Source organism: Rutilus rutilus (genome assembly GCF_951802725.1).
Source record: "Rutilus rutilus genome assembly, chromosome: 13".
Taxonomy (NCBI): Eukaryota; Metazoa; Chordata; class Actinopteri; order Cypriniformes; family Leuciscidae; genus Rutilus; species Rutilus rutilus.
Genome location: NC_140218.1, coordinates 34,541,306 through 34,556,305, shown reverse-complemented (window position 1 = coordinate 34,556,305; position 15,000 = coordinate 34,541,306). Strand labels below are relative to the sequence as shown.

The 15,000-nt window shown below is 39.4% G+C and overlaps 1 protein-coding gene across 1 annotated transcript in view; it reads right to left on the bottom strand.

The window, feature by feature from the left end:
• Positions 1 to 556: 556 nt before the first annotated feature.
• dhx35 (DEAH-box helicase 35) overlaps positions 557 to 15,000 on the bottom strand; it is a 24,327-nt gene continuing 9,883 nt past the window's right edge. The window contains exons 9-21 of the mRNA XM_084428412.1: positions 14,182 to 14,294; positions 14,003 to 14,099; positions 12,878 to 13,036; positions 12,547 to 12,757; positions 10,159 to 10,283; positions 10,019 to 10,073; positions 9,749 to 9,939; positions 9,583 to 9,660; positions 8,009 to 8,138; positions 5,439 to 5,520; positions 5,259 to 5,330; positions 5,060 to 5,171; positions 557 to 1,894 (exon numbers count right to left, since the gene is read on the bottom strand). Coding sequence (XP_084284538.1) covers positions 1,856 to 1,894; positions 5,060 to 5,171; positions 5,259 to 5,330; positions 5,439 to 5,520; positions 8,009 to 8,138; positions 9,583 to 9,660; positions 9,749 to 9,939; positions 10,019 to 10,073; positions 10,159 to 10,283; positions 12,547 to 12,757; positions 12,878 to 13,036; positions 14,003 to 14,099; positions 14,182 to 14,294 — 1,464 coding nt within the window. The 3' untranslated portion in view covers positions 557 to 1,855. The remainder of the gene's footprint in view (positions 1,895 to 5,059; positions 5,172 to 5,258; positions 5,331 to 5,438; positions 5,521 to 8,008; positions 8,139 to 9,582; positions 9,661 to 9,748; positions 9,940 to 10,018; positions 10,074 to 10,158; positions 10,284 to 12,546; positions 12,758 to 12,877; positions 13,037 to 14,002; positions 14,100 to 14,181; positions 14,295 to 15,000) is intronic.

Below are 15,000 nucleotides of genomic sequence, written 5' to 3'. Positions count from 1 at the left end.
TATTGAGCAGCAAATCGGCATATTAGGATTTCTGAAGGATCACGTGACACTGAAGGCTGGAGCGGTACCTAATGATGACAGGAGTAAATTATATTTTAAAGTATAAATTATCTATATGAAAATATATTTGAAATTATAGCCTAATATTTCATTGTATCATACATATACTGTGTATATATATATGAACACAAGCTAGAAAACAGGATTGTTGTAGATCAGATGAAGTTGACCTGAGTTTGTCTCAGTCTCACTCGTGTTTTCCTGAGCAACACTGACACCTTCCGGTCAGTCGCACACTTGCATCTTCGATGGTAGGAGGCTTTTATACGTTTATTTGTGTTAAATCCCGAAACATGACAGAATTATATTATCTGTTAGCAAAAAAACATTCACTGTTATGATGATGCAAACTCGGACCTGCTGTATTCTATCAACTAACTATTTGAAAGGACCAGAAGCACGTATTGATGAACATCAGTTTAGGTCAGATATACTTATGATAGAGTCGCTTCATTAGCGCCACATTTTGTACTTAAATCAAAACCACATACATTTTCCCACAAATGACTTGTTTATTATTCTATTTACAGACCCCAGTACAGATTCTGCACATTCATTTACCACGAACATAAGACTTTATTGACTGTGTGCTGCACAGAGCGGCGAGAAACTACATGTTGCACATTTACATCAGCGTATGTATGACGTCCTCATCAAAACACTGCACTGCTGCGAAACTACTTGAGATTTAGTAATGTTTAAAGACATGCAAGAACATTTAAACTGCGGTCATATACAGCTAAATCTACATTACTCACAGTCACAGCTACTGAACTGACTACAGAAACACCACGGGTATTGAAAGTTACCGTGAAAGTAGATTTTATCTACATTGCTTTCAAAGTTTTTTTTGTTGTTGTTGTTTTTTTTTTTGGACGTAATAAAGTAGATAATAAACGAAAAAGAAACCAATAAGTCACAGTAAAATTAAATTGGTGAAAAATGCCCATTTGCTGAAGCCAAAACATCATACAGTAGTCCCGAGGCTCCGCCTCCTCATGATTGGCAGCTCAGCCTTTCTATTAAATGCCACGCCCAGAAATCATTTTGTTATCATCCATGTTCAATATTTTTACTGTAGTAGGAAATAAGCTCCTCCCTGAGGCGTCTCATTCACTGTGCTATTAACTCACCACTCGAACTAGTCATGGCTAATCTTTCCTAAATTACACTATACGATTAAATGAATAATTACACCTACTTACACAGTTTTTTAGGCCAGAGGTGCACAAGGCTACTGTTTATGAACCTATACATTATAATATAAAAAATGGCACTTTTTTTGTCACATGCTTACAGTGTAACTACAATTATTTGCACATTCCATATACAACAGGAAATGCTCTATGGTTTTATAATATTTGGCACATAATGGTTAAAAGGCCACTACGTTTGAGCTACACAGTATTTCTCCGATGAGGGTTTGAAAGAACAAACTGGGGGGAAAAATAGCTTATTCTAATAATATTCCGGTTGTCATTGAGGGTCGGTGTTCGTGCGATGTTGTAAAGCTGTACATCTGTATCGATCCATCCATCCAGTCATTCTCTCACTCTCAAACAGTAATCAATAAAATCACAGTCACGTTTTTCCAATGGCTCTCGACCTTCACTAAAAAGCTATTAAATAATACAAAGATGACCATGACAGCATAAATATGTCATACATTTGTATATACAAAATAACACAGTGTTCCTTTCGCCTTGCGGCTGCGATAAACACCCGAAGCCAGCACGTGTGGATCCTCCGGCGCTGGCCTGTCGTTCAGGAGAGCTGAGTCCGTCAGTGCGGGCGCTCAGAAGACTTTGGCCCGTTTGCTGTTCAGAGACCCGTGCTGCGAGACAGAGGAGAGGAACACAGATGTGAAAAGTAGAACACCAGATGTGTTCCAGAACACCGCCTAGCAACACCCTAGCAACCGCCTAACAACCATCCAGAATACCCCAGCTACCACCTAGCAACCACCCAGAACACCTTAGCAACCCACTAGAAACACCCTAGCAACTTTTTAACTTTAAACTACTTTAAAGTACTTTAAACTTCAAACTTTCTGGTCCAAACTTTCTCAAGCCAACTTAAAGTTTGTCTCAACAAACTTTTTAATCAGATTACTGTTTTCAAGTAACTAGTGGCGCTTTTCCACTGCATGGTACGGTACGGCTCGGTTCGGTTCGGTACGGCTCACTTATGGCGCATTTCCACTGCATGGTACGGTACGGTACGGCTCGCTTTAAATGGTACCACCTCTGTTGAGGTTCCAAGCGTACCGTACCGATACTAAAATGTGACGTGAAAACACTGCAGATCACTGATTGGTCAGACAGAATCATCACTACCAGCGTCATAAAGCGTCTACGGAGTATAAACTTCAAAAAAAGAAATGGCTGAATCGTGGTCAGTGGACGAGGTGCAGACGTTCCTCTCTTTGGTTGCCGAGGAGTGGATGGGGAAACACGGAATGAAAAATTCGCATTTAATATGATGATGCCATGGCAGTAGAGACGGCAACTATTAACGATCAGTCCCACCCACTTTGAAGCGGTACTAACTGCAGTGGAAAAGCAACCGAGCTAAAGCGAGCTGAACCGTGCCGTACTGAGTCGAGTCGTACCACGCAGTGGAAAAGCGAAGCAAGCCGAACCGTTCCGCGCCGAGTCGAACCGTACCTAGCCGTACCATGCAGTGGAAAAGCGCCATAGTAAAGTAACACATTACTTGTAAAATGTTCAAATAAGTAGTGTAAGTTAGTAACGCCATACACACACACACACACATTTAGCTTGGGACAAAAATGCCACCGAAACGAATAAAAACGCTTCCAAAAATATGGTGCAAAAAAGTCTGCGTATAAGTTGTTGTTTTTAATATTTATAATCAATATCACACAAGCAAAAGTGCTGTTTTCCCAAATATCAGCACGTTTGCAAATGTGATAATGATTTTATACAACAATTCAAGAAACAATAAGTTAATAGGCCATTAGCTGACTTACATTTATTGTCAATATTGTCTGTTTTTCCTCTATTTTGCTCATAAAACAGTTCCACACAGTACTAGAGCCACTGAGCATCTCCGAACAACACCGTTTCAGTTTCGCTACTGAATATGAATATGAGTTTTTGGACCACTCGACGACTCGCTTCTGCTTCATCTCTGAATGAATCTGTGTTACTTTTAAAAGCAACTTTCCCCAACACTGCTGTCCAAAGGTTTGGGGACGGGAAGATTTATTCATGTTTTTGAAGTCTCTTCTCACCAAAGCTGCATTTATTTTTCATCAGGACATGAAAAATATTGAACATTTTATTAGTAAGATTCATGCTCCCATAATTAAAGGAATTGCCTTTGTACTTTCATTCAGTAAAACCCTGTTTATAAGTTGAGCTTTAAATGTGGACATTTTCTTCAAATTCTGGCTATGCATACACTTCCGTAAAGCAATAAAAGTGACAGTAAAGACATTTATAAATGTTAAAAAAAAGATTTCAGTTTTAGATAAATGCTGTTTTGAACACCCCTTAACTCTCAGCCCAACTTTTTGAGAATGGATGTTAAAATGCACTATTCAAACTTAAATGGTTGTAATTCAAGAATGCTTTGGAATATAGACCTAAGCACTTCAAAAAATTAAAGTATGAAAAAGTTATGGAAGTTTAAACTTACAGTAAATCAAATATACTGTACTTAATATTTTTTCTTTTTTATAAAATATGTATTTTACAAAATATTTTTTACTATAAAATTACTATAAAATTAAAGCCATATATCTAACCAAGTTGTGTTCCAAATTTGAAGTTGATATCACAAAAATTGAACATAGGTGACATACATTCCCTTGAATTTAATTGTATGCATTCTGCCGTAACAAATTAATAAATTTCTGTCCAAATATCACTTCTGTCACAAAATATGGAACCTTGAGACTCAGACAATATGCGTTTTGTCAAGATTAGAAAAGGTTTTGATCATAAATTATGAAACATGACGACGCCCAAAAGGAGCCTGATAAAATAATTTAGAGTACCGTTTCTATGGTAACGCAATGTCCAATTTCAAATCGGTTTTGACAGGATGAATTCTGAGCTCGTAAGCTTTCGAATGACACCTAATTTATGATAACTACTAAAATATGTGATGAATAAAAAAAGGTGATAAAAAAGATAATATTATATTTTAGAGGATAATATATTTACAAAAAAAAAAATATATATATATATATATATATATATATATATATATATATATATATATTATATTTTTTAGAGGATAATATTATTTAATTTTTTTTACGGACAAATACTAGTTTATATATTTTGGTTAAAAAAAAATTAGCATGAAAACCAAAGTTTCAATTATTAAAAGTGTGTGCGACGACTTTTTGTGACAAAGGCCAGAACTCCTGTTATGATGTAGATTTTTTGAGGTGCACTCTTGTCATAAATTAATCTATTTTTGTTCCTACATAATTTTTAACAAAAAACAGTGGCAAAATATCTATTTAGGATTCTTAGACCTTTCCAACGATATATAGATTGTGATGATTAGATTAGGATTTAATAGTAATATTGTGCAGTAAACTTATGCGTCCCGGTACCGGGACGGTGACAGTTTTAAAGAATCCTGGGGGGGAAAGTATCAGTTTTCCCCCCAAAAAATATGAAACTGCACAACATAATAATCAGAAATGTTTTTTGAGAATCAAATCAGCATTTTAAAATGATTTCTGAAGGATCATGTGACACTGAAGACTGGAGTAATGATGCTGATCAGCTTTGATCACAGGAATACAGTACATGTATTCACACTGAAAACAGTTCTTTCCATTTGTAATACTATTTCACAATATTACCGTTTTAACTATAATAATAAATGCAGCTTTGGTGAGAAGAGACTTCACAAACATGAATAAATCTTCCCGTCCCCAAACCTTTGAACAGCATATTAAAGTGGGCAGACTCTAAACGGGACTCTAGATCAGCACGAACCCTGTCGGTCTCACCTTGGCCTGTTTGTAAAAGTGCGGCGCCAACTCCACCAGCCAGGACGACTCCACCGCGGTCACGTCCCGCATGTAGTACTTGCTGGTCTGAACCACCTCGTTGAAGACGACCCTGGGACACACAGTTGGGTTAATATCTGCTGAAGCAGAACCTGACTGGAGTAAAGTACAGGTAATCCCACTAGGCTTATACGAGTACCATTTTGGGGGCTTTTCTCCATACAGCACCGAATCGGGGTGGATGAACAGCTCTCTGTCGTCGCGTAGAGTCCTGGACGATGCACAGCATTACAAGAAGAACAGAGACATGCAAATATGGCTGGAAAAGTCAGGTGACTGTCACTGATGAAGAGGAGCTATTGAGGATGAGCGGACCGACCTGTAGGAGCCGGAGTGATGCATGCGGGCGGCGTTCGCAAAAAACCCGGACACAATACATCGGAGAATCACATCCGGATCTCCTTCAGAGCAGACAGAAGAGGAACACTCAGATGACAACACTAGGGGTGTAACCATACACACGTCACGATTCGAGACATATCACGATACTGAACTCACGATGCGATATTACTGCGATACTCCAAGACATATGATAAAGTTTAACACAAAATGAACTGTTGATTAAAAAGCTAAATTAGTTTTTTCATTGTGTGTGAATGAATAGTCTTGGACTTGGTGCTGAAACCCAAAGCTCAGGACAATAGAGACGCCAGAATAACAATATTCATGATTCTGAAGATGAAAACACAGAATTATTCTACACGAATATGCTTGAACTCTTTCACTGACTAGATATATTTATAATAATGTCGGCCACTTTTACTGCTAACTTCAGACATTTGGCATTATCACTATCAGGCCCACAAATATTCCCCCATTGCTTTATTATACATTATATTCAACATTATATACAGTAGTTTACGGAAGCCCTGAACCGCAATGGAAAAAAAAACCCGTAAAAAATTTTTTTTTTGAGCATTTTGAGATATAAAGTCTAAATATTATGAGAATACAGTCTTCTGTAGAAGTTCTTTGTGTGTGTGTGTGTATGTGTGTGTGTGTGTGTGTGTGTGTGTGTGTGTGTGTGTGTGTGTGTGTGTAATGCGCTCGTGAAGTGGAACTGCCTCGGACATGGATCTAAACAAAATAGTAGCTTTTTGCTTTTATCTGGGCTTTCAACAAAAGGAAATTCTACAGGTGCTAATCTACCAACATGCATTACCGTGGCGTCGCCTATAGACGAGCACACAGTCTCCGCCGGAGGAGGTAAAGGCACCACAATCCTGGTCCACACTCCATGTGGCACGTTGCGTGTTTTCGTGCTCGTCTATAGGCAACACCATCTGGGTCGAGAACACTCAACAGTAACTGTACTGTCTCCCTCTTCACCGTAAATCCTTTCTGGATACATTTTAAGTGCATCATTATGTATCCAATCATTTGGCCGGATCCCGTGATTTCCTCAGATATAAAGCTGGATAACTCCATCCAGTCTGAAAAGTGTTTTCGCCTGTAAAGTCTATTCCGGCGCAGTATATATTTTGTAACGACTTAAAACAAATGGTAATGCATGTTGGTAGATTAGCACCTGTAGAATTTCCTTTTGTTGAAAGCCCAGATAAAAGTAAAAAGCTACTATTTTGTTTAGATCCATGTCCGAGGCAGTTCCACTTCACGAGCGCAGGTCTTTACACACACACGTATGTGAGTAATGAATTGGAAACACTCTGCTCTAGTGGACGCGCACCGTTATGAATGCCTGTGCGGCAATTATGAATGTGAAACAACGCCAAGCACACACACAAAGTGTTTATTCTCGAAATGTTTCGACTTTAATCTCGAAATGTTTCGACTTTAATCTCGTAATGTTTCGACTTTAATCTCGTAATGTTTCGACTTTAATCTCGAAATGTTCCGACTTTAATCTCGAAATGTTTCGACTTTAATCTCGTAATGTTTCGACTTTAATCTCGTAATGTTTCGACTTTAATCTCGAAATGTTTCGACTTTAATCTCGTAATGTTTCGACTTTAATCTCGAAATGTTTCGACTTTAATCTCGAAATGTTCCGACTTTAATCTCGAAATGTTTCGACTTTAATCTCGTAATGTTTCGACTTTAATCTCGTAATGTTTCGACTTTAATCTCGTAATGTTTCGACTTTAATCTCGAAATGTTATGTTTCGACTTTAATCTCGAAATGTTTCGACTTTAATCTCGAAATGTTTCGACTTTAATCTCGAAATGTTCCGACTTTAATCTCGAAATGTTTCGACTTTAATCTCGAAATGTTTCGACTTTAATCTCGAAATGTTTCGACTTTTATCTCGTAATGTTTCGACTTTAATCTCGAAATGTTATGTTTCGACTTTAATCTCGAAATGTTTCGACTTTAATCTCGAAATGTTCCGACTTTAATCTCGAAATGTTTCGACTTTAATCTCGAAATGTTTCGACTTTAATCTCGTAATGTTTCGACTTTAATCTCGTAATGTTTCGACTTTAATCTCGTAATGTTTCGACTTTAATCTCGAAATGTTCCGACTTTAATCTCGTAATGTTTCGACTTTAATCTCGTAATGTTTCGACTTTAATCTCGAAATGTTTCGACTTTAATCTCGAAATGTTCCGACTTTAATCTCGAAATGTTTCGACGTTAATCTCGAAATGTTTCGACTTTAATCTCGTAATTTTGTAGTTATTTATTTTTTACGTTGCGGTTCAGGGCTTCCGTAGTAGATTAATGTAGTACTGACACTAAAACTCTGAAAACTTTTTTTCTGGATGAACTTCACACTATACAGATTGTTGCATTTTCGTATTGCGATATATTGCGACACGATATATTGTTACACCCCTAGAAAATACGGTCATGACCAACCAATGACAACGTCTGAGGATAAAACAAACCGATATGACACCCTGCTGGTGACAGAAAGGAGAGCTCACCCTCGCTGGAGGTGCGAGGCACCTTGAACTTGTTGAGGAGGTGTCGCAGCTGCTCCCGTACGGCCACGGCCCGCAGGAGACCTTTATAGTGGAGGAAGTGATCCTGACACCACTGAGAACTCTTCTGGTGCTGCGGGAACACACAAGCCAGTTATACGCTCCATTCAACATCACAATACCAATACAAGTACCCTTATTCCTCCATTCAGACATCACAAATCTGTGGTTCTCAAACAGGAGGCCTCAAGATGACTGAAAATTAGGGCTGCGCAAGTTAGTAATTGAAATAACCCCCACATTACGATATGGCTTAGAGCGCTTATTAAATCTCAAAGGCTGTAAATGGATTAAAGAAATATACGCGCTGCGTGTTTCGTAGTGAAGCGCAGCACCGTGTTCATTTACACACAAGTAAATGATCTGTTTGTTTTTCCCAATATCTCAGTGTGTCTCAGTTTGCAGTAAATGCTGCTCTACACACACTTCATCTCTACACACACTTCATCTCTACACACACTTCATCTCTACACACACTTCATCTCTACACACACTTCATCTCTACACACACTTCATCTCTACAACTGCTCAAGATCAAGTCGCTTTAACATGCGGCAGTCACCTTCACACACTTATGAGAAGTGCTTATAATATAAGGTGTTGTAATATAACAATATAAGGTGTTGTAATATAACAAAGCTGTGTGTAAGTCGGTTTTATGTTCTATTATACCTTCTAATTTTTTCTCATTGTTTTATTTTATATCGATATTGAGGTCAAACTATATTGCCAATTTACATTATTTGTTGTTCCGAATATTTTTATTTTACATATATATTTTACATTGTGTGATTGCATTGTTTGATTTTATGCATGTGAAACACTTTGAGTTGCATTCTATGTATGAAAAGTGCAATACAAATAAATGTTTATTATTATTTATTATTATAAACCGGCTGTTGTCAAGAAAAGAGAAGCTCTAAGGCCTCGTTCAGACTGTCAGTCCAAATCCGATTGGAAACCGATGAGATTTAGATAGTGTGAACGGTTAAAAATCACATGATATCCAATCTTTACAAATCTGTTTCAAGCTACACTCATATACATGCATTTCTGGAAATCCGTTTCAGTCTGAACGATCTGATCGGACTTTGCGTGGTTTATGTGACTTTTACAGTTGGTATGGTAACAAAAAACATTTTTTTTTTTTGTTTAGTTAATTTAATTTGTAGACATTTCATTTTTGTATTATATTATATTATATTACATATATACGAGTTTTGAACGCAGCTCAACCAATCAGAATCAAGGACCGGAACTATCCGTTTTATAAACTTATATTATTAAGAAAGAACTATATGCTATTGTACGATTTTTAAATGGTTTTAATACATTGTACAGCCGTAGAGAACAGCCTAATAATGCGGTTCACAGATTCTCGTCCGTGGTTCCGGTTAATGGACACGGGTAAATTGCAATCAAGGATCTCGAATTTAATCGAGGAATCGTGACGGCCCTAAAATAAACCATTTTTCTCTGAGGTAAAAGTGAATTTGAGCGAGGTCCTGCTCCGCTACCTTTATGAACGCCTCATAAACATTCAGCATGGTGAGATGATCCCCCTCAGCCACGGCAAACTTCCTGTGCTCCCGTGCCTGACCACACACAGAAATACGCTTTAGTGGGACAAATACATTAAAGTGGTTCATAAAGCCGAAAGAACAACAGTAAAGCCAGACGTACAGCTGCTTTCCTCTGATTGTGTGGCACCGTGAACAGGTTTTGAATCTGCATCATGGCCGCGATGGTGACGATCTCCTTGGAGCAGCCGAAGTTTCCCGACTCCAGCAGCATCTTGGCAAACATGGGGCTGAGCGGGAACTCGGCCATCCGCACCCCCATCGGGTCGGTGAGACGCCCGTACTGATCCAGACCTGTCAGAACCACATGGAGTGAGGTCACACGCACACAACCACGCGAGCGACAGTGAAAGAAAGCGTCTGGTTCCTCTACCTCCGAGAGCGAAGAGCAGCTCCAGGGCCTGGACCATGGACTGAGCAGGAGGAGGCTGCGGGACGAGCACACGGAGTCAGGCACACGTGAACAACAGCGAGGCGGACACATGTGTGGAGGTATCAGTGGGACACACTCACGGAGAGGAAGCTGAAGCGCAGCACGTTGTCGATGCCCAGGGCTTTGAGCTGCAGGATGACCGGAGCCAGATTGGAGCGCTGCATCTCCGGGACGGTGGACGCCGGCAGCTTCTCAAAGTCCTCCTCTGATCGACACACACACACACAACACAACACTACTACACACTCTCAGTTCACTACAGGACAGTGCCTTCAGTGTTGTGGGGGAGAACGGAAGTAAACATTATTGTTAAACGGGTCATATAATGACATTTCTGTACAAGTTAATATGATTCTTTAGGGTCTAAATGAAAAGTTTGTAATATACTTTAATTAAAAATTCTCATTAGTATTGTAAGAAAACACTCATTTTACCTGGTCAAAAACAGCTCTGTTTTCAGCACGCCGTTTAAGTGCATGTGTCTTTAAATGATAATGAGCTTTGCTCACCCCGCCCCCCTGTTCTGTGGGCGTTTTGACACAATACACGAGGAGTGTTGCCTTGACAACAGAGGGTATATTTTGAAGAATGGCAGCGGGAGTCTCTGAGGACACATCTGTGCAACCGTATCAATTTGAACCGGAGTCGGACCCGGAACAAGATGACGGCCCCGAAGAAGTTCGACAATTAAGGCTCGAACAGGACGTTTCTGAATGGTTGGTTAACGTAATGTCACTTTGATCTATCTTTGTGTGTACTGGCAGGGTAGAGCAGTGAGGTACGAACGCTGTGTTTACTGATGTATACGTTAGTTCATTGACAGATTGATGTTACAGCTAATGGTCATGAAAAATGTTTTACTTTAGCTTTATACTGACCCTCGTTTGTAAAGCAGTCTGGTGAGAAATGATTCGCGCAAACATGACAGCATTGACGTTGATCGTGGGGAATATTCCCTTCGAAAACAAAACTCAGCCACTGCGTCTTCAGCGGTTCGGATTTAGGAACATCAAAATGATGCTGTGTTCGTTATTACACCCAAGAACAGAACACCACAATCGCTTAGACGCCATTCTGCTCCAGCGTATCAACAATGGCGGACTATAAAATATAAAAATGGTGTAAATCAATAGGACTGCTTAACAACTGTTTCATTTCCATGTGCTTTTGTTTCGGTTGTATTCCACTGATGGTGACCAGTGGCTGAATGTGTAACTGCAAACGTGATTACTGAGTCGTGCTGTGGTGATGTACTCTGACGTTTTGACTGTTGAACAATAAAATAATAAAATAAAGACATGTAACTGATGTAAGGGTGGTTTTAAATAGTTCATATTCGATACATTTCATGTCAGTGAATTATACATAAATGCTAATTCCCGTAAATCTTTGTAATGATATTTCATAAATTCACTTAATTTCCCCAAATGCTTTAATTTATTCCAAATGTGGATGTCAATATAACTTTTTTAAACAGGCATCAAAATTAAAGACTTACATGTTGTATCTTTACAATATTAATGTATTTATTATATAAAAATTATTTACTACATGTATTTTTTTAATTATTTATAATTCTACATGTTATTATAAAGCATTTGTGCTGTAACATTTGTAAAAATGTTTGTACAATGTTAGTGACTGTATTGAATTGGCCCTTTCTGTCATTTCTTTTCATTTCTGTTACAATGCCAAGCGTTACGTTACTCTCCTGACGTCGGAAAATAAAACATTCAGTCAAACTGACAGATAAGGATAATTTGTAGCACAACCTTATGATTTTAAATGATTTTGTTCAGTCTTTTTTAATGGAACTTCCCCAAAGCAGGAAGTTTAATATATTTAAAGGGGACCCAATATGCACTTTATCAAAGTCTTGATGTTGTTTGGCTCTACTAGATCAGGTTTTCACGCTTGAATGTTCAAAAACACGTTAAGTTCCCCATATTCTCCACTGTTGCAGCTCCTCTCGTCCCAGTCTGTCAGTAACGCTCTGTTTAGTTCCTGTCTCTATGAAGCCCCTCCTTCTGAAAAGCACACTGTGCTCTGATTGGTCGGCTGGATCAGTGTGTTGTGATTGGTCGAGCGCTTCGAGTGTGTTTGGGAAATGTCCCGCCCCTTACCATAACCGCCAGTTTCAACACACTACTAACTAACTCAACCAGGCCCCGCCCCTTTATTCTGCGTATGAATTATTATAATGAGGAATATTGTGACGTGTTCGTTCCCGGAAGAAACTCAAGGAGTTTCAGGGAGTTCAGAAACACTGACACTGATATAGAGAATAACTCCCGCTAGAGGGACCTTTTCATGCTCAAACAGCAACATTACACACTAAAGAAAGATGAACATGGAAAAAAAGCATCACGGGTCCTATTTAATTAGTTGACTATATATTTCTATTATATAATTTTGTTTAAATATATGGAGTAGATCTGATATAACAGAAGTAAGTGTGGGCGCAGTACCTGTGTAGAGGCGGAAGCACTTCCCTGCGCGGTTCCTCCCGGCTCGCCCGGCTCTCTGGCAGGCGGAGGCTTTGGAGATGGGCGTCACGATCAGAGACTCGATCGCTGTCAGCGGATTATACGCCCGCAGCTTGACGAACGCACAGTCGATCACAAACACCACGCCGTTGATGGTGATGGAGGTCTCCGCTATGTTGGTTGCGACCACCACCTGAAAAACATCAACTGTCGTGAAGAAGATCCGGCTCAGCACTGACGACACGCTCACCTCTGTGATATCTCAATCATGCTGAGCTGTGAATGGATGAATCCCAGACGAGAGTTTCTGCACCTTTCTGACAGTGGGCGGCATCCTCTCGAACGCCCTCATCTGCTCGCTGTAGGGCAGGCCCGCGTACATGGGCAACACACACAGGTGCTTCTTCATCCCGTAGCGGGACAGGGTGCGCGCCTGTTCCTGGAGCAGAGACACCACCTTCTCCACCTCCTCCTGTTGATTTAAAAAAAGACACGGAAATCTCATTTCACGGAAAAACGCAACGAACATTTTGAACGCAACAACAACAACGTCCATCTCTTTAGGGAGAAACGATCAAGGAAAACCTATGCCTAGAGCACTTCCTAGGGGTTAACTATATTAAACACAAAGGGAACTATAAAAAAAAATACAATATTGCTTAACGCCGTTAATAGCTTTCTAAAAACATACGCAAGCTTAACGGAAATTATTCTTATAAGAATGTTTTCAACATAATGATGGAAGTATTAAACGTGTTTAAAGCTGTTTTTTGTCAGGCACTAGTTTGCACACACTCTTTAGATAGTTCACTTGTTTAAAGGGGTGGTATGATGCTAGAGACGAGAGATTTCTGTATTGTGTGTCTGGAAAAAAAACTCAGATGACGCAAAAATCGTCATTTTGCGTCATCAGAGGCTTCTTTGTCCAGAGGCGAGAGACTACAGCCAGTAGGAGGCGCTCGTTCCGCATGTCTTCAACCCGCCCATAGGGGGATCTCACCATAAAACGCTGTATTTCCAGTTTCAAGTCGACTAGTAGCCTAGTTGTATCATTTCTTCCGATACTGCCCTCTGTAACCGGTAGGCGTGGCTTGGGAGTGGCCTCGTAGAAGCAAGTGCATTCTGGGAGTTGTTGTCTTTTATCCACATGAGCCAAAAATACATTTTCAGGCTTTTTTCAGTCTAGAAGTCTCCAACTTTCTAAAATAATTTCACATTTCTACTACATAAAAGACTCAATTTAAAAACACGTTCATCTTTCCAGCGGTGAAATATCCCTTTAATGACAGAACTTTCTATTCCTAAGAGCAATAATAGTACACCATATCAAAATCAAGGGAGCTTCAAAGTGTTTAAAATCACATGTTATGTTTTTAAGACCTAAACAAATAAAATAAATGCAGCATCCCAGAATAGAGCAACACACACACACACACACCTGTCCTGTGAGAAACGCCAGCACGTCTCCATCCTCCTCGGTCTCGTGGATCTTCAGCACGGTCTCCACCGTCGCCTTCACATAGTCTGGCACAGGACTAGACACAAACACATTCCCCTCAGTTTCATCACTCAGAGCACAGAGGCCCTGACCGTGTGTAAACGCAGCGGAGCACACACCTGACAGTGTAGAAGATATCCACCGGGAAAGTTCGGCCCTCGACCGTCAGAATGCCACAGGTGTCTTTATTCGGGTCTCCAGACTCATTCAGGTTGAAGAAATCTTGAAATTTCTGTGCGAGAAGCATTATGAGTACATCAACACACCGATCTAAGATCATCAGATAACCACGTCTGCTCCACAACCAACAACCTTGCCAACTGATAACATGCTTTCAGAAGTTTGGGGTTGGTAAGATCTTATACCCCCGGTTTCACAGGTTTGAGTCTAGTCCCAGGCTGCGTGTTCGAGCTGTTTTAACTGAATGAAACTTGCACTGATGTATCTTGAAATATGTCAGTGCCATTGTTTTGCCTCAAGATTATAAATGCCCTAATTGACTAATATTAACTATTGTGAAACTGGCATTAAATGTTTTTGAAAGAAGTATCTTCTGTTCACCAATGCTGCATTTATTTGATCAAAAATACAGTAAAAATAGTGAAATATTATTACAATGTAAAATTACTATTCTCTATGTGAATATAATATAGTAAAGTGTAATTTATTCCTGTGATCAAAGCTGAATTTTCAGCATCATTACTCCAGTCTTCAGAGTCACATGATCCTCATGAAATCATTCTGATATGAGGGTTTGATGCTCAAGAAACATTTATGATTATTATCAGTGTTGAAAACAGTTGTGCTGCTTCATATTCGTGTGGACACCGTGGTGCATTTTGTTTGATGAATAGAAAGTTCAAATGAACAGCATTTATTTGAAATAGTATCTTTTGTAACATTATAAATGTCTTTACTGTCACTTTTGATCAACTTAA